The following is a 21,913-nucleotide window of genomic DNA, read 5'->3' on the forward strand; positions in this document are numbered from 1 at the left end:
CTTTCTGAGCACTTGTAGTGCAAAGTGGATTTGCCTTTCGTAAATAACCCCCTATGACTTTGGTGCGGCACCAACAAATTCATGTAATTGTCAGGACATCAATTAGGTGCAAGTCTGACACTTTCGGTGTTGTGCCCAGATGAAATTCTAAAGCAGTGGTTCTCAAACTGGGGTCGGGATCCCCTTGGGGGTCAAATGAGGATTTGCCAGGGGTTCCCAAAACCTGGGCTGTTCCTGAAGCCTGCAGCCGCCCACTCAGCCCCTTCACAGCTGCCCATTCAGTTCACGGCATAGCTGGGAGGCAGGGACTAGAGGTCAGCTGACTGGTGAGGAATGTGAAGTGGGAGGGACTGGAGGAGACCCTATCTGCTGATTTCAGCATAGGTGTCACTGCTACGAAAACCACAAAGTCGGAGACACAGTGAGTAACACTACCTGTGATTAGAGTTGCCCACAGTTCTCAGATCAGCACATGACCTTGATCAAGAGCGCCTAAGTTGGCTGATCCCAACTCCCCACCAGCACTGCCACTGATCCCAACTCCCTGCCAGCACTGCCACTGATCCCAACTCCCTGCCAGCACTGCCACTGATCCCAACTCCCTGCCAGCACTACTACTGATCCCAACTCCCCGCCAGCACTGCCACTGATCCCAACTCCCTGCCAGCACTACTACTGATTCCAACTCCCCGACAGCACTGCCACTGATCCCAACTCCCTGCAAACACTGCCACTTATCCCATACTGTTCACCAGGGAGTAAAAGAAGGAATAAAAATAGAGAATACATGGAATGGAGAGGAAAAGAGGAGGAGGAACTAAGAAAAAGGGAGAGAAAGAATAAGAGAAAGAACAAGAAAGACGTCTAGAGAGGGATGGGGATAACAAACAAGAAATTAGGATAGAGAGAGATAAAAGGGAAAGAAAGGAGAAAAAGGGAAAGGGTGGTACATCCTAAAATGTACTATAAGGGGTTTTAATATTGTACGTGTGGAAGGCACTCAGGGAGCGCTAAATGTCCGTGGATTAGGGGCGCAAATTACTTGTCTTACCTTGGGTGCCGACAACACATGATAGGAAAATAATTTTACCGTTAGGGGTCCCCACAACTTGGGAAATTTTATCAAGGGGTCACGGCACTAGACGGGTTGAGAACCACTGCTCTAAAGGTTGTCTATGACAATCCTTATGAATTTCTCTGTGTGATTCCCTGGTTAGAATTCTGGGGATGCATACAACACCTGTACTGCTCATTCGCCCTCGGAACCCTATTATTTATACAATGCTGATACTAAGGCAATGTGGAAACATTATGACTTTTCAGTTACAGCACTGGGCATGCATGAATGGGATTGGTGGGGCATGTGTGCCCAGTGCTCTTGGAGTTGCCTGAAGACTTCTGGGACATATGATAATTATATCCCAGGAGTCTGTGGGCAGTACACGCTACGTCATTCTCGCCTAGGTAAGAAAGACCAAGTGCAGGGATGTGAACAACAGAAAATATGCAAAGGAGGGACACCTACTTGCAAAGGTATGTAGGCATAGGACACGCCCCCTGACAGACCCCCTTTAACCAAAAAAAAGTTAAAGTAGATGTGCCACTAAAAAAATATATTAAAAGCCAGCAGCTACAAATACTGCAGCTGCTGACTTTTACTATAAGGACACTTATCTGTCCTGGAGTCCAGCGCCGTCCGCAGCAGATGACGAGCGATCGCTCGTCACCCTGCTGCTCCCCCCTCCATCCACGGTGAGGGAACCAGGAAGTGAAGCGCTCCGACTTCACTGCCTGGTTCCCTACGGCGCATGGGCGAGTCGCGCTGCGCCCGCCGATTGGCTCCCGCTGTGTACTGGGAGCCGAGTGTTCCCAGCATACAACGGGGGACGGACGGGATGCCAGGAAAAAACCCGTCCTTTGCCCGTATCGTGTGGCCGGAAGTGGGTGCAAATACCTGTCTGTAGACAGGTATCTGCACCCCCCTCCCCCCTGAAAGGTGTCAAATGTGACACCGGAGGGGGGGAGGGTCTGATCAGCGCGACTTCACTTTAGGGTGGAGCTCCGCTTTAATTAAATCCACAAGGACTTTTTTTTTTCCACTCCTAATCCTTTATATTGGCTTTTAAATTTACAAATGCAGCAATTTGGATGAAAGGTTGAGCACTGGGAAACACTTTTTTGAAAGATAAAAAGTGCATTTTATATACAACTATATGGATAAGCCCAAAAATGAGGGACAAATGAGGAGTAAAGAGGGACATTGCTCCAAATCAGGGACAGTTGAGAGCTATTCATGAGTGTACAGTGAAGACAGGAAAGAGGTTTGGTTTTCTCCAGAGTGAGGCTTGGTTTCTGCTCTCCAGAGCGAGGCTTGGCTGCCATTCTCCAGAGCGAGGCTTGGCTTCTGCAGAGGACTATACCCTGGAGCCGACTGAGATTGAAGCTGAAAAGGGTGATAAACCTGCTTGTTTTTCCCCCTATCTCTGTGCAGTGAGGAACAGAGGAGTCTGCAAGTAGGAGAGGTACTTTGTTGACTATACTATTTTAAGCAGTGACTAGTATATTCTCCACACCAGGTGGACCTGTTGTATTTATTTATATGTGTGCTTCAATAAGGCATTTGCAACACATCTCTGGCAGTGAATGTAGTCAGAAGCCTTGCGCCAAATTCGTGAAAACTCAGCAGCGTTTTCATTGTTGGTAGTGATGCATGCAACAAATTAAAGTAGCTCTAATCTGCAACGCGTTTAGTGTATGGTGCTGTTGTTGCTACACCTCCATATCGGTGACAATAAAGTAGAGGCGAATAAGTCCTTTCAAGTTGTAGTAAATTGTTGATTGTGCTGCATCTTTAACCCCTCGCTGGCCACGCACATATATGCGGCCTCTCAGTAAGTGGGCTTTAACATAGCTATATGTAAACACAAAACTGTGCAAAAAGAGCATGCCCTGCACAGTGACCAGCGGGCACTGGAAAGCTCCCGATACATACTTGCGATCGGGAGCTTTCCGATCATGTGTCTGCTGTGACTGCCAATCACAGTGGTCACATGCCCGCCTCCCGGCATTTACACATTTTTAAAGGGCCAGGAGACAGCGGGAATGGGTTAAAGCGGAGGTTTATCTGAATCTGAAAGCAGCTGCTGACTTTTAGAAAATGGACACTTACCTGTCCAGGTCACCCGCAACGTCAGCAGCCTATGTCGAGCTACCGCTCAGCTCTCGGCTTCCCCCGCCGCCATCCTCTGTGAGGGAATCGGGAAGTGAAGCGCTACGGCTTCACTGCCCAGTTCCCTACTGCACATGCGCGAGTCACGCTGCGCCGTTTTCACTGGTTCCCGCTGTGTTCTGGGAGCCATTTGTTTCCCAGAACACAACAGGGGGGTGACGCGGAGGGGCGGGACTCCCGCGGGAGTCTATACCAGGAAGCAGGGCAAAAACCTGTTTTTATACAGGTATCTGCACCCCCTCCCCCCTGAAATGTGTCAAATGTGACACCGGAGGGGGGGAGGGTTCCGAAAAGCAGAGAGGCTCACTTTTGGGTAGACCTTCGCTTTAAGAAAAAAAATCTGCAAGAAAATATGCCTTTAAAGGAGAAGTCCAGCCTGAGCTTTTTAGGCTGGGCTTCTCCTAAGGGTCACAGGAGTGCACTCCTGTGACCCGTTTTCAGAGGAGAGCGGTCTGAAGTCCACTCTCCGCTGACGTCACTGCCATCAGTCGGGGCAGCGCGTCATCCCGACTTCCAAGTCTGGATCCGCCAGCTTCCCTGATTGATGGTAGTCCCAACATCTTAGTAAGCCGCTGAGACGCCATCTCCCCGCCCCTCCACAACTCAGTGCTCCAATGAGTGCTGAGAAGAAGAGCAGAAGCGATGCTGACTGACAGTCAGCATCGCTCTGCTCAGTGCAGAGATGCCGGGGGACAGATGCAGCATCTGTCTGATGCTGAATCCACGAGGTAAGTATGAATAGGGAAAAAAACGGACTTTTCTCTTTTTAAAGAAAAAATAAACATTCATACTCCCCTAGATGGCTGCAGCATCGTTCCAAGTTGTCCCCTGCCGGCTTTACAGCAAGAACTGAGTGATCAAAGACCACTGATTTCTCCGGTCCACTCTGAGCACAGAGAGGTGACTGTCAGTCTCTGACTCTCTGCTCTGCTCCTCCAGCGCTCACTGGAGTGCCAGACTGTGGAGGGGGGAGAAGCAGCTTGGCTTAGGCTCTGTCTCTGTGAGGTGGACCTAAATCAAGTTAAAGGGCCGTTTTTGCTAAAATTGAAAGGGGGCTGAATCAACTGGCAGAGCTGCCGATTTTACCAGTCATTTTACCTCCAGTAAAGCAAAAGCTTCTAGTCCTGTCTGTAAAATGTGAACCACTAAATCTAAACGCTTTTTTGAAGAGACTGTTATGTTGCCTACTATAGCCACTATTAAGGAAACAAATACTGAGCATCTGCAGCTGAAAGTCACTGAAGTTATATATCCCAGAATTTACATGCTGACTTTCATCACGTTAAAGGCTCTTTCAGGGGTGCTGCCTGTTCCTGCTGAAGAAAGTTTGGAAGCGTTTGTACAACAAGGGATGGAGGAGCCTATAAGGACAGTCGTGTGAGTACCACTGCCCAAGACGTGTTACTGGCGTGATGTTCTGCATATGGACTGCAGAGTGATCCTGAACAGAAGCTTTCTGATTTCAGACAAAGCATAAAGAAAGGTAATCTCACCTGAAGATTTTGACAAATTAAGGACTGCTCACATTATAAAGGGGCTACTCCCACATCACCCTAATATGTCACCTGTCCTATCACTTATTTTAAGAGAAAAAAATCGTTCTCTTCATTGAAACTATTACTGAATTGAAGAAAAGGGAGACTAAAAACCTTTAGGCCGGGTTTACACCGTCCCCGCATGCGGCTCACAGCAGGGGTCTGGTGCGTGCTGGTTCATCGGTTCAGGTCCGATTTCAGCCCGAATTTTGGGCTGGGGGTCCCGTAGTTTGGGGCCCTCATAGTACCCCTTTTAATAAAAACAAAATGGCTAGTAAACTTTAACAGCTTAAAGCTCCATCTACTAACAAGGTTTTCAGTCATAACCCCCGTTCCCAAATCAAATGCTTTCACTGTGGACAAGCAGTCCACATAATTCGTCGATGCCCCAAGCCTATTCATAGTCTAGACCAGGGATCTCCAAACTACGGGGGCCCCCAGCTGTTGCAGGACTACATGTCTTATGAGACATTCACAGACATGACTAGGCATGATGGGAGTTCTAGTTCCTGAACTACTGGAGGGTGATCGTTTTGAGACCCCTGGTCTAGACGTTCACCATAAAGTTGGACAATTGTACAGAAAAAATGGGGAAAGATTAAAAGGCAAAAGTTCACCAGATTACCTTGGGTAGGCTGCAGGTGTACTTTCAATTTGTTAACGATATATCCACTTTTGCTCTATTTGAGACGTGTTCCAACCGTTTTTATGTTCTGTGTGTGAATGAACTACAAGCCCCGACATCCTTTTGCGGCATTCTCAATGAACTACCATGGTGTTGTGGAGCGTCGAGGTAGTTCATTGAATCTTCCATTCAGACATTCAGATTGTATCTGCTTGCCTATACAGGATGTACAGGCACACCGATACACTGGCAGATCTGCTGGAGACCTGCATGGCACCAGCAATCTGCTGATCAATGGTGCTGGTGCAATGCTTTACAGGCTTAAAAAAAATTATCTGTATTTTTTCTAAAAAGTCAACTTATCCTTTAAGCCACCTACCTTTTTAGTCTGGGGACACTATGGGGTAGATTTACTAAAGCTGGTGCGCTCAGAATCTGGTACAGCTGTGCATGATAGCCAATCGGCTTCTAACTTCAGCTTGTTCAATAAACGTCGGCAATAAAACCTGGAAGCTGATTGGTTTCTATTTATAGTTGCACCTGATTTTGCACTCTTTAGTTTTAGTAAATAACCCCTTATGCCTGTCTATGGTGTGGAGGGGAAAAAAAGTTTTTTTATGGATAGTTCCCTGCAAACTGAACTTTGCATTCCTGTTGTGGTAGCTGATGGCGATCCCCCACTTACAGTAATTGCCTATGTGAGCCCTCCACCTAAGGCCACTTTCACATGTGCGGACCGTATGTCCGCATTTTCATCCATCCGTTTGCGGATGAAAACGGGACATACATGGGTCCCTATGTGATTGCGGGTGTCAGCGGATGAACATCCGCTGACACCCGTAATCATCCGCCTCACCCGGAGAAAAGACAGGGCGGTCCCTGCCCAGTGTGCGGGGACTGCCCTGTCAGCCGACGGCTCAGCAGGGTTTTTTACGGAGGATCCCTGCTGAGCTGATGGACACACGGAGGCGGATCATTACTGATCCGCCCCGTGTGAAAGGGCCCTAACGGTAACAATTCAGCTCATAGAAGCAGAAGAGTAATGGCAAAAAAAAGACCAAGTGGTCAATCGAGTCTGATCCATATTTGTGTGCGTGTGTAATATATACACACAAATGTATATCTTCGCTTTAAGGCTGGCCATACATTATAACATTTTCTTATTCAATTTTCCTTTACATTTACCAAAACCATATAATATGAGTTCAAACCTAAGCACTTTCAAGGTATATGCAGTCGGGCAGGCCCTTGCACCACATAGTTGAAGGTAAATCTAAAAAAAATTGAATAAGAAAATTGTATAGTGTATGGCCAGCCTTACTTTGACTGAGTATACATGTATCTTTGTCCCAAGCATGTTTGAATCCACTTACAGCTCCTATGATTATGGTCTGCAATGTTGAAGTAAAAGGGAAAGATCAATAAAAGATGGCAGTTACTCACATGCCCCAGTGGGTTACTGGTGCACCTGCAGCCTTCCAGCATTTAAAAGAGAAGTATGTTGTTGTTTTATTCCCCCTGATTTATACTTACCTAGGTGGATGCAGCTTCGGTCTGATGCTGCATCTGTCCCCTGGTGCCTCTACACTGAGAACCGAGTGATCGAGCACCTCCGATATAATCCAGTAAACCAAGACCATTTAATTTGGACGCAAATTAGCTCTTGCAGATTATTCTAGGCATTGTGAGATATCTGCAATGGAAAACTCTTATTTAAGCTTCCCCTATGGAACAATTGAAACATTCTGACCCAATGGATTTAGTGTGCATGTGGTGTTTGTGTTTCGACAATAACAGCAGGGGGGTGGGCAATGTTTTAATTGTGACAGATCATTACACTTGATATGCTCAAGGCTACGCATGCAAAGACCGACCAGAAAGCAATGTCTGCGTTGTTGTGGGAGAAGTTATTTTCCAGGGCAAATTCACTCTAACCAGGGGCCAGACTGTGAATACTACTTGGCAGTGACGAGAGCTTTACATTATCACACCTTATCATCCAGTGGGGGATGTCCTCCAAGAACGTTTCAGTTGTACCTTGCTGGGCACCCTCCCTGATGGTGCTAATTAACATAGGAACATGGGGCCAGATCCACGTAGACCGGGCGCAAATTAACTTTCCCGATTTACGTTACACCGCCGCAATTTTTCCAAGTTAGTGCCCGATCCACAAAGCACTTACCTGGAAATTTGCAGCGGTGTAACTTAAATCCGTCCGGCGCAAGGCGGGCCCAATCGAATGGGGCGAGTCCCATTTAAATTAGGCGCGCTCCCGCGCCGGACGTACTGCGCATGCTCCGTCGGGTAAATTACCCGACGTGCATTGCGCTAACTGACGTCGCACCGACGTCATTTGCTTAGACGTTAACGTAAATGGCGTCCAGCGCCATTCACGGATGTCTTACGCAAATGATGTTGATGTTTAAATTTCGACGCGGGAACGACGGCCATACTTAACATGGCTTAAGAGAACTAGGGCTCAGCCCTAGTTTTACGCGGCGTAACCCGACGGAAACTACGTAGATTTAGATCGACAGGCCGTTCGGGACGTTCGGGGATCGCCGTAAGTCTTCATTTGCATATTCTACGCCGGCCGCAATGGCCTCGCCACCTAGCGGCCGGCCTAGAATTGCATCCTTAAGATCCGACAGTGTAATTCAATTACACCTGTCGGATCTTAGGGCTAGCTATGCGTAACTGATTCTATGAATCAGTCGCATAGTTAGAAACAGAGATACGACGACGTATCAGTAGATACGCCGTCGTATCTCGTTTGTGGATCTGGCCCATGGAGACGACATGTTGGAGCTATGGTATGTGCCGGAAATTGTACCAAGCAAGAGTCAACTGGTTTTCCTCTTTACCTACTTGTGTTTGGGATAAAAGCCTATCTCTTTATTGTCTACTAATGGAATGGAACATCAAAGTCACTACTAATATGTTGAATGGCTCAAAAATTGTTTAGAAGAGGTTGGGTTAAATGCTGCAAAAATATACCGGTGTCTATATACTGCCAATAAAATAAGTTTTGATGCCAGTTTGTTACTGTGACTTGCAACCTGGTGATAAAGTATTTCTCTGCCATTTGGTTCCCTCTGTTTATTGACTAAGTGTATTTACTGACCTGTAATGCAGTGTTTGTTTTGCCCTTTTCAATGGTGGCTGCTGTGCCCTCTGTATGTTGAGATGAGATCATCAATATGACCCCCCTTTTGTATGGCATTTATTGGGTAAGCGCTTTAGGAAAGCAGTTGGACAGAGAAGAAGAGGAAAGTGAATCTCTATTTATAGGACACAGACTAAATGAATGCAGCATCTCCTCACTAGGACATGCTATGAGGACTGTGCAATACTCCTATTTGGAGAATATAATTAGAAAGGGGTTCTAAAGCCTAAATATTTTTACCTTTGTGCATTCCCTGCATTAAGATAAAAAATGTTTAGGCAATATCACCCTCTCACACCCACGAGCGGCTTCCTATGGTGGCACACCAAGAAGAGGGGGACCCAGAAGCGCCGATCGGAGAACCCAGAAGAGGAGGAATAGGGCCACTATATTTAAAGGGTGATGTACAAACAAACTTTGCTCAGAGTAAGAGGTTTGCCCCTTGAAACGTGTCAGTATGTACGTCTGAAAGGTGCCAAGGTCTCAGTGATTCCTATCTACATCTGGACCTTCTTGTCACTTGGGTTTTGTTCTTTTCAATGCTTTTAGCCTTCTGGCTATTTGTGAGTATGAATGAACAAAATAAGCCAAAAACATAAAGGTTCCATCAGGTAATGCAATAGGCTTTTGCACCTCCCCTTTTTTTTTTTTCCCCAATTAGAAGAGGAATATGATGGTTCTCCTCCATTGACGCAAATCTTGACCTCCAGCATTACCTTATCGCAGGGGTGCCCAACCTTTTGAAGAGCGAGGACCACTTAAGCAACTTGTTAACCAGTCACGGCCACAATAAGCGGAGCAGGCGAATGACAGGTCACGGCTACTCTATATACCCTCCGATCCACCCAGATGGAAGGGGACAAATTCCCTTCTGTTTTTCGGATTGGAGGTAGGCGGGCGTAAACGGACATCTGTCGCTCTATAGAGGTGAATTGAGGGTCCCATTTGGTCAGGCTGATCATGTGAAAAGGGCCCAAGACTGCTTTTACACTGATGTGCTGCAGTTTACCCACACCGTGGGTGCAGCGTAGTGCACCTGTGTCTATCCTGCGGGTTAGCTTAACTTTGCCATAGACTCCACCTGTGGCAAAAGCCAGGGCTGTAGAGGACGCATCGGTTTATGGGGCTCTGCTCCGCAGCCGCGTTCTTCCTCTACTACCAGCTTCATTCACAACACTGATGCTGCGGTATGGTGGGTCGGCAACCTGCGATCTGGGCTTGCCAACCCGCCAGTCCAGAGCAGGAGGTCGCGGGCCACATCAGAGGGCTCCGCGGGCCACGTGTGCCTTAGCGTTTACCTCAACATCAACATTTGTCTGTTCATAAATCTTACCTCATCTATGCAGATTTTGGTTGTTATCCTTAACTTGCACATATCAGGCCTTTATAAGTATTACATAGCATGTTTACATATGAAGTGGCTATGTTCTAAGTAACTAATCTGTATTTTATCAAATCTAGGAACCTGGGTGGACTCATGAAAGTTCCACCAATCAATACCTTCATGTCTCGATGTCTTGTCTGGTAAGCTTAGTTAAAATGATTATAGATTGTAGGTATTCCTGTCCTAGTTTGGTTACATGACTTTAGGCAAAAAATCATGGAAAGCTGCTTTACATATGGATTAGAGATTATTATGGTAAACTTCATTTGTTATGTGTATAATCTTTCTGCTTTGTATGAGATTGTACAATCTCCGTTAGATCCACCATCTACTATGTAGTACAAGGAACTCACTGAGTGGATACAAATTGAAAACAACATTGCTTAGGTTTCTCCTCATATTATATAGTTTTGGTAGTTCAAAAGCAGATTGAACAGAAATTCTACAATGTATGGCCAAATTTATTAATTTTAATAAAATATAGACACGCAGACCACTATTTTTATTGTCTGTTATTCCTTTTCTTTTTGTCAAAAATCTATTTCACTAAAGATATTATTGTACAAACCTGCTGAATCTACTGTCAAAGCATTGTTTTATCAGTTCTTCGTTTTTTTGTAGAGATTTACTAATAAATTAGTCTTTTTTTTTTTACGTTCACATAGCACACCAAGATTCAATAAGAGTACGCTTGTCTCTTATGTATGTTTGACATTTGCTTATCCTGGAGTTCAGCTTTAATGTTGCTCTAAAGCTAAAAAATTTATATTGGGGTTGTCCCGATACCACTTTTTTAAGACCGAGTACAAGTACCGATACTTTTTTTTTTTTTCAAGTACTCACCGATACCGATTACTGATACTTTTTTTTTTAAATTTCATGTGACAGTGGCACATGTGTTAGTATTTGTTTTTTATTTATTTTTTTACAATTTTTTATATACTGTGTGTATATGTATATATATATATATATATATATATATATTTTATTATTATTATTATTTTACAATGTTTTATTTATTTTTTTTAAAGGGGGGGGGGGATGGACGGTGTCAGTGGGCCAGATTCACAAAGAGATACGATGGTGTATCTCCAGATACACCGTCGTATCTCTGACTTACACTGCTCCTATCTATGCGTCTGATTCATAGAATCGGTTACGCATAGATATGGCTAAGATCCGACAGGTGTAACTGTGTTACACCGTCGGATCTTATTTTCAATTTAAAAATGGCGCCGGGGGCGTTCCCGCTGATTTACGTTGAATAATATGTAAATCAGCGAGATACGCAAATTCACGAACGTACGCGGACCCGACGCAGTGTTCTTACGACGTTTCCGTAGCGGCTTTCCCGGCGTATACTTACCCCTGCTTCTATGAGGCGCAGCCAATGTTAAGTATAGCTGTCGTTCCCGCGTCGCTTTTAAATTTTCTTACGTCGTTTGCGTACGCCGATTCAGAAAGACGCGCGTCGCAAGTTACGCTCACGTCGAAACCACTGACGTCCTAGTGACGTCAGTGGGAGCAATGCACGCCGGGAAATTCCGCGGACGGCGCATGCTCATTTAAATCGTCGCGGGAACGCGCCTGATTTAAATAGTACACTCCCCCTAGCTGCGGAATTTGAATTCCGCCGGGGGATTTACGATCCGCCGCCGCAAGTTTGGAGGTAAGTGGTTTGTGAATTACCCACTTGCCTCGCAAACTTGCGGGAGCGGATCTTAAATCAGGTAGATCGAGCGGATCTAAAGATCCGCTGATCTACGTGAATCTGGCCCAGTGTGTTTTTTATTTTTATTTTATTATTATTATTTATTTAACCTGTTTTCGCTACAGGACTGCTCCTGCCTGAGACGGACACCTGTAAAATCTATAAGCCCGAGTAAAGAATCAACTTGCAGCATCTATCCACACTGGGTAATGAAACGTCTTATGTTTTCCTTTTTATATATTGCAGGGTTTATGGTATAAAGATAAAATAAACTGATTATCTATTAAATGTCAAAGGAAACAAGTAGTGCCGTTAAATACTAAGTTCACCTTTGGAACAAGTTACATGTTCCACTCATGTTTAGGGGAAATATGTAACGTGTTCCAGCTCTTGCCTCCTCTCCCCCTGATCCCTCCGTTACTGTGACAGCAGGGGGAATGGGTTGGGGCGCATCCTCTCTCCGTAACCGATGTCACAATTTAAGAACGGCACGAATATGCGGGGCTCTGCCCATGCGGTCATGTCAATCATTCACTGAGTTCTGTGAATTAATAAACTACAAGTACCACCAGCCATTGCAGCCGACGGCTTGTTGTTCTCTATGAACTGCATGGGTGCTGGTGAGCGCTCTCGTAGTCTTCCCGCAAGTCAGTAACTGCCTGCCCGTATTGGAGAGACAGACAGACAGTGTACTGAAAGTCTGCAGGAGCCTGGTATTGCACCCATGATCTGCTGATTACAGGTGCAATGCTTTATAGGCTCCAGTTTAAAAACAATAATAAATGCATGCTTTTTATTTGCAAAAATACCCCTACATCACCACTCCTAGAACACGGCTCAAAATTATTTCCCCTCCTAGAACAATTCTTACCTCCTGCTGCCCCCCAAATTTCCCCTCCCAATACAAATCCCTTCCCAAACCTCCTTGTGGTGCCGTCCCCCACACCTTACATGATACCACGGTGCCCAGGGCAGCCGTCCCTCCTGCCTACACCTTGTCCCGGCCCTAGTTACCTGTCTCAGCTTCTCAGTAAGCCACTGAGAGCCTGAGACGGCCCGCTCCGCCCCCTCCACAGCTCAGCACTCCAATAAGCATGGAGGGAGATGAGCATAAAGCTGTGACTCAGTCTACAGCTGTCTGCTCACAGGGCAATTTTCAATTGCTCGGTTTTCAGTGCAGAGGCGCTGGGGACAGATGCAGCATCGGACCGATGATGCATCCACCTAGGTAAGTATAAATCTGAAATAAAAAAGAAACCCATACTTCTCTTAAGAAAAAGCGGATCATAAAGCGAAATGTGTATGGTACATATGTACAAGTGAGTAGTTGTCTGGTTTCTGAAATACTCTGGTCTTTCTTTCAGGCAGGCGAGCTGCCTCAGTGCTGGATTCCTCCTGTTCTGGGAGGGCAGGACCTGCCAGTACGCTCCCTTGAAGCCTCCAGCTATGAGCTCCAAGAGGAACTCGGTACTCTAATTTTCATGTTTACTTTTCAAGATAATGCAATATCATAATTTTGTTTTAAAAAATATGACTGTTCTGTTGCCCATTGAGAGCAAAGTAACACTTTCTCTTGACAGCCCACTGCCTATAAGGTATTCTTAATGATTCCAACTTTTTTGCCACCTCTCTGCTCTGTTAGAGCCACCTTTCTGTTGCAGTAATTGAGTGGGATTTCTAGGTACAAGAAAGCATATGACCTTTTCCATGTGATATTGTTCAGGCCAGAGTGGCCAGTTGCCAGACCCGAACATGGTGACATAGGTGGGAAAGTAGTGTCATGCACTTGGGCGAGCTGAAACACCATTGAACAACAGAGCTTACCACGGGCAAACACCTACAGCTGGGAGGTAGCATGTGGGTCAGTTAGTGTACCTTACGGAGGAGGTGAGCCATCAAGAGGCACTGTCACCTTTTTGTCCTGAAAAGGCGAAGTGATAGGGTCTCTTTAAGTCTCCATTTAGCAAAGGATCTATAGGGCCTTTTTATCCTTCACATATTGTTTCCAGATCAGACCTCCTTCACATTGGTACTTTCAAACTTGCATTAATATGCATTTAGAGGGCATTCCTAAAACTCATATTAATGCATGTGATGATCTTTCAATTGTGCCATTCACACAAGCGTTTTACCTCCAGCTAGGTGGGAGTCAGTTTTGGTTTTGCATTTGTGTCCAGGATTTAATTAAAAAAAACTCTAAATGCTGCTAAACCTACTTTAAAGTAGGAACATCTGAAAGCAAGAAAAAGTGATCTGAGAGGCATAAAAGTTGTTTATTCTTACCAGACCACTTCCCCTGCGTTTAGAAAAGCAAAGCATTGGCGTACCAGTGGAAATGCTTTTGCAGAAAACCTGAAAGTTGTTAAAGCGGAGTTCCGGCCACAATTTCACTTTTTAAATATAAATACCCCTGTAATACACAAGCTTAATGTATTCTAGTAAAGTTGGCCTGTAAACTAAGGTCCGTTTTGTTAGGTTGTTACAGCATTTAGACACTTTATAAAATAGAAATTGACTGGGGCCATCTTAAGTGTGGGCATCATGAAGCCAGACTGTATGACGTCCTGGATTTCAGCCTTGAAGATCTCGCACATGCTCAGTGCTGCACAAGCAGTGTCCGATCAGGTTTCAGCACCTGTGCTGTCCAAGTCACATGATTCTTTGAGACTGGGGAGTGCACAGACGCCTGGAAAGTTACACCCACTACGTTCCCAGGAGTCTGTGCGGTGTAGGTTAGGAAGCATTAAGCACCTAGGTGCAGGAAGTGGGAAGATTAACTATTCTGCCTAGCAACAACACTTTGAAGGCATAAAAAAAAAAAAAAATTCGTAAAGGACTAATGACATTTTTTTAAAACTACTGATGTAATGTTATATTTATGGGTGGAACTCCACTTTAATTGCCAGTTTTTGTGCTACTGTTAAAGCAACTGCGTTTCCTAGTTGTCATATTAGTTCAGTAATTTTTTATTAATTTTTCTTTTCAATAATGCACATTACACATTGATAATTTTCCAGATACAGTTATACACATATTACATCCTGCAGTAACCCCACAACAAAAACAAAACAAACCAAAAAATATATAAAAATCGATATACAATCATTTCCTCTCCTTTCCCCCCCCCCCCCCTCCCCCCATTTTTGAGTCATGGACAGTGAGACCTGTAGTATTGCAGAGAGAGCCTAAGACCACTGTGCATCTTACAGTGGGCCAAGGTCTCGTTCCCGCTGTATCTTGGCCGGGACCGCTACATTTTCTTTAAACTTAGTTAGTTCAATATCTCATAGAGTTTAGATATTAGACCCTTCTTTTTTCCTTCCTTTTTGCGCAATTATATTATTATTGTTATTGAGCTTTAAATTCGGACGTACGTGCCTGAACCTGTATGGCGTGTCTAAGTTGCAGTTGCTTGCTAAAATTTTAATGGTAAGGACATGATCTACTAAGAAACATTGAGCTTTGTAATTTAGCATGTTGTACTTGATTTTGACTTTTGTTAAAATGAGTTTAGAACTTATTTATTTGGATCTTACAGGGAAAGATTTTAACGATTTAACCACAATCTACCTCGCTCAACATACTCCTACTGGAACATCTGTCACGGTGCGACTCACGGATTTGGATGACTGTTCTGATGAACACATCAAATACTTACAGGTAACAGAAGGATATTTTATATCCCCCATCATTAAAGAGAAGTCACAACTTGGTATCTGCTATAATCCTAAAGCTGAACTTCAGGCACAAAAACTGTCACTTAAATATATTTTGCATTAGCCACAAAGGATCTAAATCTACTGTGTTTGCGCCAAATGTCTTTTGCAAACACAGTTATTACCTTTGAAAAAGCAACAGTGACATCATCACTTTGCTGTACATGTGCAGAGAACAGAACTGTGGGAGGGACCTAGCAGGTTCTCCCACTGCAGAACAAGACAAGACCAGTCATCCTGTACAAGGAGAGACAGAAACCGTGACTGGTCTTTATTACAGGAAGCCCCTACACAAAGTCAAAATTTCACACTGCATTACTGCACAAATTTGGGAGAAATAAATGTTTTGCCTATCCAGGTTTCAATCTTTTATCCTGTCTTAAAAAAAAAATAGTACTTGCTGTCCGTGTTTTTTTTTATTTATTAAAGTTTTTCTGGCTTTCCCCTCCCCTCTCTGGCTGCCGTGGGAGATCTGTCAGGATGGAGAGCAGGGAAGGGGCCAGTAAATGTGTAATTTACCGGCCCCTTGCTTATCTGAATGGAGAGTCAGTGATCCGTACCGAACACTGACTCTGTCCAATCATAACTGAGGCATAGTAAACTGCTTCAGTTTGTGAATGAACGGGAAGCTCTGTACATATTCCTGTCCATTCATTCTGTGCAGCTTAGGCTGCAGAGGAGGAGATTGAGGGCTGTGTCTTCAATATCCTTTCTCTGTCTTAAAGGTGGAACATCAGAGTTCCATTTAGATCCCTGATATCTCACCAAAGCCCCCTCAACAGGGGTTCTTAAAAAAATTGCAAAATGTAATTTAAAAACATATTGTAATTATTTGTGTTCTGCCAGCTGGGCTGGGGGTCAGGAGGGCCCTTTGTGTTTTATTTTTTATTTTTATCTGCACCAGTGCCCTGAAGGTTCTAGTTGCACTACTGCTCCCAGGACCTACTGTCATTCTCAGATAGAAAAAGTTAAGCTGAACAAGGAAACAAATACTGTACAGTTCTTTATAGGTAGCGTACACAATACAGATATATGTAATGTAACCATTAATTAATGTATCAGTGTTGGTCAACTATTAGGATAGGTTAACCAGAGGACAACGATCTGAAGGACCGTTTTCATCGGTCAAAACCGATCGTGTGTGGGCCCCATAGGTTATTTAACCTTCGGATAAAAAAATGCTTTAAAATTTAACCGATGGATTGCTAACTGATAGGTCAAAACCGATCGTTAGTACGCACAACCATCGGTTAAAAATCCACGCATTCTCAGAATCAAGTCGACGCATGCTTGAAAGTATTGAACTTCGTTTTTTTCAGCACGTCGTGTTTTAAGTCACCGCGTTCTGACACGATCGTTTTTTAAACTGATGGTGTGTACGCACGACGGACCTTCAGTCAGCTTCATAGGTTAACCTAGGACAGCGGTCCTTCAGACCGTTGTCCTCTGGTTAACCTATCGTGTGTACGAGGCCTTAGACAACCTAAGTAAAGTTAAACAATATGAGTAAATATACATATTTTATATGCAAAATTATATTGCTGGATTTTCATTTTGGATAGAGTTCGAGAAAGGTATAACCCCTGTCAGTGTTTTATTTGGCATCTGCGTCCAGTTGGGGAGATTTACCTTAACATCCTGTTCCATTGCTAAAACAGGAAGTGAGAGAAAATCCCTGCAAATTAAATAAATCCCCTGGGACCCCCCCACCTATCCCCATGGGAAGATTATTACTTTTCTGGGGACAGCCCAACATTTTCTTTTCTTTTCACTTTTGATGATAATGGTAAACAGGACAAATGGAGAGGGTGAATCTCCCTAACAGAGAGCATAAAGCAGTGAAAACCTGACAGGTGGTCTAATCCATCTCCACTCTATCCAAAACTAGAAAAAAAAGTATTTGGTTATACCTTAAGACTATAATGGGTATTCTGTACATACTGCCAACCTCTGTACACTGCCCTACTTACTACTGACCTCTGTACGTTGCCTTTCCTGCTACTGTCCTACATCCTACTGACCTACCTACTACTGACCCCTGGCTACTGCCCTATATAATACTGAACCTGGGACACATCCCTACATCCTACTGACCCTCTGTACACTGCCTCATATCCTACTGACCTCTGTACACTGCCTCATATCCTACTGACCTCTGTACACTGCCTCATATCCTACTGACCTCTGTACACTGCCTCATATCCTACTGACCTCTGTACACTGCCTTATATCCTACTGACCTCTGTACACTGCCTTATATCCTACTGACCTCTGTACACTGCCTTATATCCTACTGACCTCTGTACACTGCCTCATATCCTACTGACCTCTGTACACTGCCTTATATCCTACTGACCTCTGTACACTGCCTTATATCCTACTGACCTCTGTACACTGCCTTATATCCTACTGACCTCTGTACACTGCCTCATATCCTACTGACCTCTGTACACTGCCTTATATCCTACTGACCTCTGTACACTGCCTTATATCCTACTGACCTCTGTACACTGCCTTATATCCTACTGACCTCTGTACACTGCCTTATATCCTACTGACCTCTGTACACTGCCTTATATCCTACTGACCTCTGTACACTGCCTTATATCCTACTGACCTCTGTACACTGCCTTATATCCTACTGACCTCTGTACACTGCCTCATATCCTACTGACCTCTGTACACTGCCTCATATCCTACTGACCTCTGTACACTGCCTCATATCCTACTGACCTCTGTACACTGCATCATATCCTACTGACCTCTGTACACTGCATCATATCCTACTGACCTCTGTACACTGCATCATATCCTACTGACCTCTGTACACTGCCTCATATCCTACTGACCTCTGTACACTGCCTCATATCCTACTGACCTCTGTACACTGCCTTTCCTGCTACTGACCACTGAACATTGCCCTACATCCTATTGATCTCTGTAGACTGCCCTACATCCTACTGACCTCTGTAAACTGCCCTACATACTACGTATGCCTGGACACTGCTCTACATCCTACTGACTTCTGTACACCCTACTGACTTCTGTACACTGCTCTACATCCTACGGACCCCCTGTACACTGCCCTACAACCTACGGACCCCCTGTACACTGCCCTACAACCTACGGACCCCCTGTACACTGCCCTACAACCTACGGACCCCCTGTACACTGCCCTACATACCACTGACCTCTGAACAGTGACCTCTGAACACTGCAGGCATTGCAGTACTCGGCAGAATGGACAGTGTTAAATGATGCAAAATATGTATGTAGTGTAATTTGTGCTATTATCTGTAAGATCTGTTGGGTTGCCACACTTTAAAGAAATGTAGAGTTGTAGGTAAACAAGTACATCAATGACTAATGAACAATACCTTCTTGGCTGTGTTTTAGTCCTTATAATGATAATACGTTATGTAAAGCACTATTAAAATCCTCTCATAGACTGTCAGCTGGCTCAGCCTCTCCACATGTCTGCCCCTCCACAGCTCAGTGCTCCAGTGAGCACTGGAGGGAGAGAGCTGGTGACTGACAGTCACAGTTCTCTGCTGAGAGCAGAGGGGGAGAACTGAACGATCAGTAGAATTGGATCGCTCAGTTCTTGCGGTAGAGCTAGTTGGGGACAGCTGCAGCCGGGATCAGTGCTGCAGCCATCTAGTTGAGTTTGAATCATTTTATTTTTATGCATTCCCTTCTCTTTTAAGGGTACTGAATCCCATTTCTTGAGTCATACAATGTTACATAGTCTACTTTGCTTGTAATATTGTGCTTTAAAGAAATATAACTTATATTATAACTTATATTCCTTCAGAATGAAGTGGTTATGCCTTCATTTTTTCGGCATTCTAACATTTTGCTTTCGTGGAAGATGTTTACTGTGGGGACCTGGCTTTGGGTTATTAACCCTTTCATGGCATATGGTGAGTAATGACTAGATTCCTTCATAGCATTGATTGCAGTATGATTCTCACTTTATATAACTCTCCAGTTATGAGTAATCTGTAAGGATAGGTTTAACAAGCCTCATTATTTACTCATTATGGCTCTGTTAAGCCTTTTTCACACCTATACATCATATTGCACATAAAATGTCTAAAGTGTTGTCCGTGAATTACCGCTGCTGAGTTTGCCTGCATTCGCATGAGGGGACTACTCTGTTTTGAGTGCCTATTTATGAAGCGGTGTAGATCGCTTCTCCTAATGAGGAGTGAAGTGGTCTACAAACACTGGAAAATGGTTACTGTAACCTTGCAAGGCATAGCATTTGTAACCACTTCAGTCCTGTTCAACGGAGTTGTACAGTTTATAGGTCACATTAACCTCTTGGAGCCCCGGCATTGTACAATGACGGCCACAAGGTGGCTCTACAATTCTGGGAGGACATCCTTGGCTCCTCTGGCCACTGGGGGGGCGCACGCGTGCCCGGTGCATCACTGCGGTGCCTGATGGCCGCGATGTCCGCCAGGTACCTGCGATTGGCCGTTACACAGACAAGGACATAGATCTGTGTGTGTAAACACACAGATCCACGTCCTGTCAGGGAGAGGAGACCGATGGTGTGTTCCTTGTACATAGAGACACAGATCGGTCACTTCCCCCAGTCAGTCCCCTCCCCCCACAGTTAGAATCACTAGTAGGGTACACATTTAACCCCTTACTCGCCCCCTAGTGTTAACCCCTTCCCTGCCAGTCACATTTATACAGTAATCAGTGCATATTTATAGCACTGTTCACTGTATAAATGTGAATGGTCCCAAAAATGTGTCAAAAGTGTCCGCCATAATGTCGCTGTCACAATAAAAATCGCAGATCCACGCCATTACTAGTATATAACAAAAAAAAAATCATAATTCTATCCCCTATTTTGTAGACGCTATAACTTTTGCACAAACAAATCACTATGCGCTTATTGTGATTTTTTTTTTTGCCAAAAAATATGTAGTAGAATATGTATCGGCCTAAACTGAGAAAAATAAAAATAAAAAAATGTGGATATTTATTAGAGCAAAAAGTAAAAAATATATATTTTTTTCCAAATTGTCGCTCTTTTTCTGTTTATAGCGCAAACAAAAAAAAAACACAGAGGTGATCAAATACCACCAAAAGAAAGCTCTATTTGGGAAAAAAAGGACCCCAATTTTGTTGGGGAGCCACGTTGCACGACCACACAATTGTCAGTTAAAGTGACGCAGTGCCGAAAGGTGAAATTTAGCCTGGGCAGGAAGGGGAGGTATATGTGCCCAGTAAGCAAGTGGTTAAAGGTGGAAAAAGTTCTGAAATGTTTTAATTGTTTAGAAATCTGACATTTTAACAGGGGTGTGTAGACTTTTTATATCCACTGTGTGTGTGTGTGTGTATTTTATATATATATATATATATATATATATATATATATATATATATATATATATATATATATATATATATATATATATATATATATATATATATATATATATATATATATTAGTGCTGTCAAGCGATTAAAATTTCTAATCGCGATTAATCGCATTAATGTCATAGTTAACTCACGATTAATCGCGCGATTAAGGAGGTTCACCCTTTAAAACCTTTTTTTTGTTTTCTTATTTTTTTTTTTTTTTTTTTTTTATAATATTAAATTGTGTTTTTTTATTTTTTTACATTTTGATCACTTTTATTGCTGTCACAAGGAATGTAAACATCCCTTGTGACAGCAATAGGTGGTGACAGGTACTCTTTATGGAGGGATCGGGGTCTAAAAGACCTCCGAGCCCTCCTTTGCACTTCAAAGTATTCAGATCGCCGAAAACGGCGATTCTGAATACTGTGTACTTTTTTAAATCCGGCGCCATTGGCAGCCGAGAAACCCGGAAGTGACGTCATGACGCCGCTTCCGTGGTTTCAATGCGGAGACTGAATCAAAGCCGTTTACGGCTTAGTGTCAGTCTCCGCCTGAACACAGAACGCGGCGGATGGAGGATCGGGTCTCCCGGTGGGACAGGAGGCCCGGTCAGAGCGGCGGGAGGGGGGGGATGTCCCCTCCCGCTCCTCCGGCATAACAACCGAGCGGCTTTTAGCCGCATCGGTTGTTATGTTTGGATAGCCGATCGCCCGCTCTAAACAACGGTACCGGGATGATGCCTGCGGCTGCAGGCATCATCCCGGTATAACCCCCGAACGCCGCCTCGTTAATCGCGCGATAAAAAAATTGACGGCGTTAACATGGGTTTGTGTTAACGCCGTTAATAACGCGTTTAACTGACAGCACTAATATATATATAACATCAATGAACTTTCTCTTCAGTTCTCCAGTGATTCTCTCTTCTCTCCCTGATTCTCCAGGACAGAGGTGAAGAATCGGGGCGTGAGATCGCACCTTTATAAACTGGCCGTAAATTTTAACTTATTGGAAAAATAGTTACCAATATTTTACAATACCAATGCAGATCTTTACAGTAATGTCTTAAATGGTGCTTGTAAGTAGAGTATTTGTATGAGTTAGGCCCCTTTCACACGGGGATGGATCCGCTTTCAGCGGTCCGCCAGCTCAGCAGGAGATCTC

General features: G+C 44.2%; 1 protein-coding gene across 1 annotated transcript in view; it reads left to right on the forward strand.

Moving 5' to 3' along the window:
- Nucleotides 1-2,358: 2,358 nt before the first annotated feature.
- The window catches only part of STRADB (STE20 related adaptor beta), a 41,153-nt gene continuing 21,598 nt past the window's right edge, over nucleotides 2,359-21,913 (forward strand). Inside the window, exons 1-7 of the mRNA XM_040357224.1 lie at nucleotides 2,359-2,522; nucleotides 4,518-4,712; nucleotides 10,017-10,079; nucleotides 11,776-11,856; nucleotides 13,015-13,117; nucleotides 15,189-15,310; nucleotides 19,181-19,289. Coding sequence (XP_040213158.1) covers nucleotides 10,068-10,079; nucleotides 11,776-11,856; nucleotides 13,015-13,117; nucleotides 15,189-15,310; nucleotides 19,181-19,289 — 427 coding nt within the window. The 5' untranslated portion in view covers nucleotides 2,359-2,522; nucleotides 4,518-4,712; nucleotides 10,017-10,067. The remainder of the gene's footprint in view (nucleotides 2,523-4,517; nucleotides 4,713-10,016; nucleotides 10,080-11,775; nucleotides 11,857-13,014; nucleotides 13,118-15,188; nucleotides 15,311-19,180; nucleotides 19,290-21,913) is intronic.

Source organism: Rana temporaria, chromosome 6, assembly GCF_905171775.1.
Source record: "Rana temporaria chromosome 6, aRanTem1.1, whole genome shotgun sequence".
NCBI lineage: Eukaryota > Metazoa > Chordata > Amphibia > Anura > Ranidae > Rana > Rana temporaria.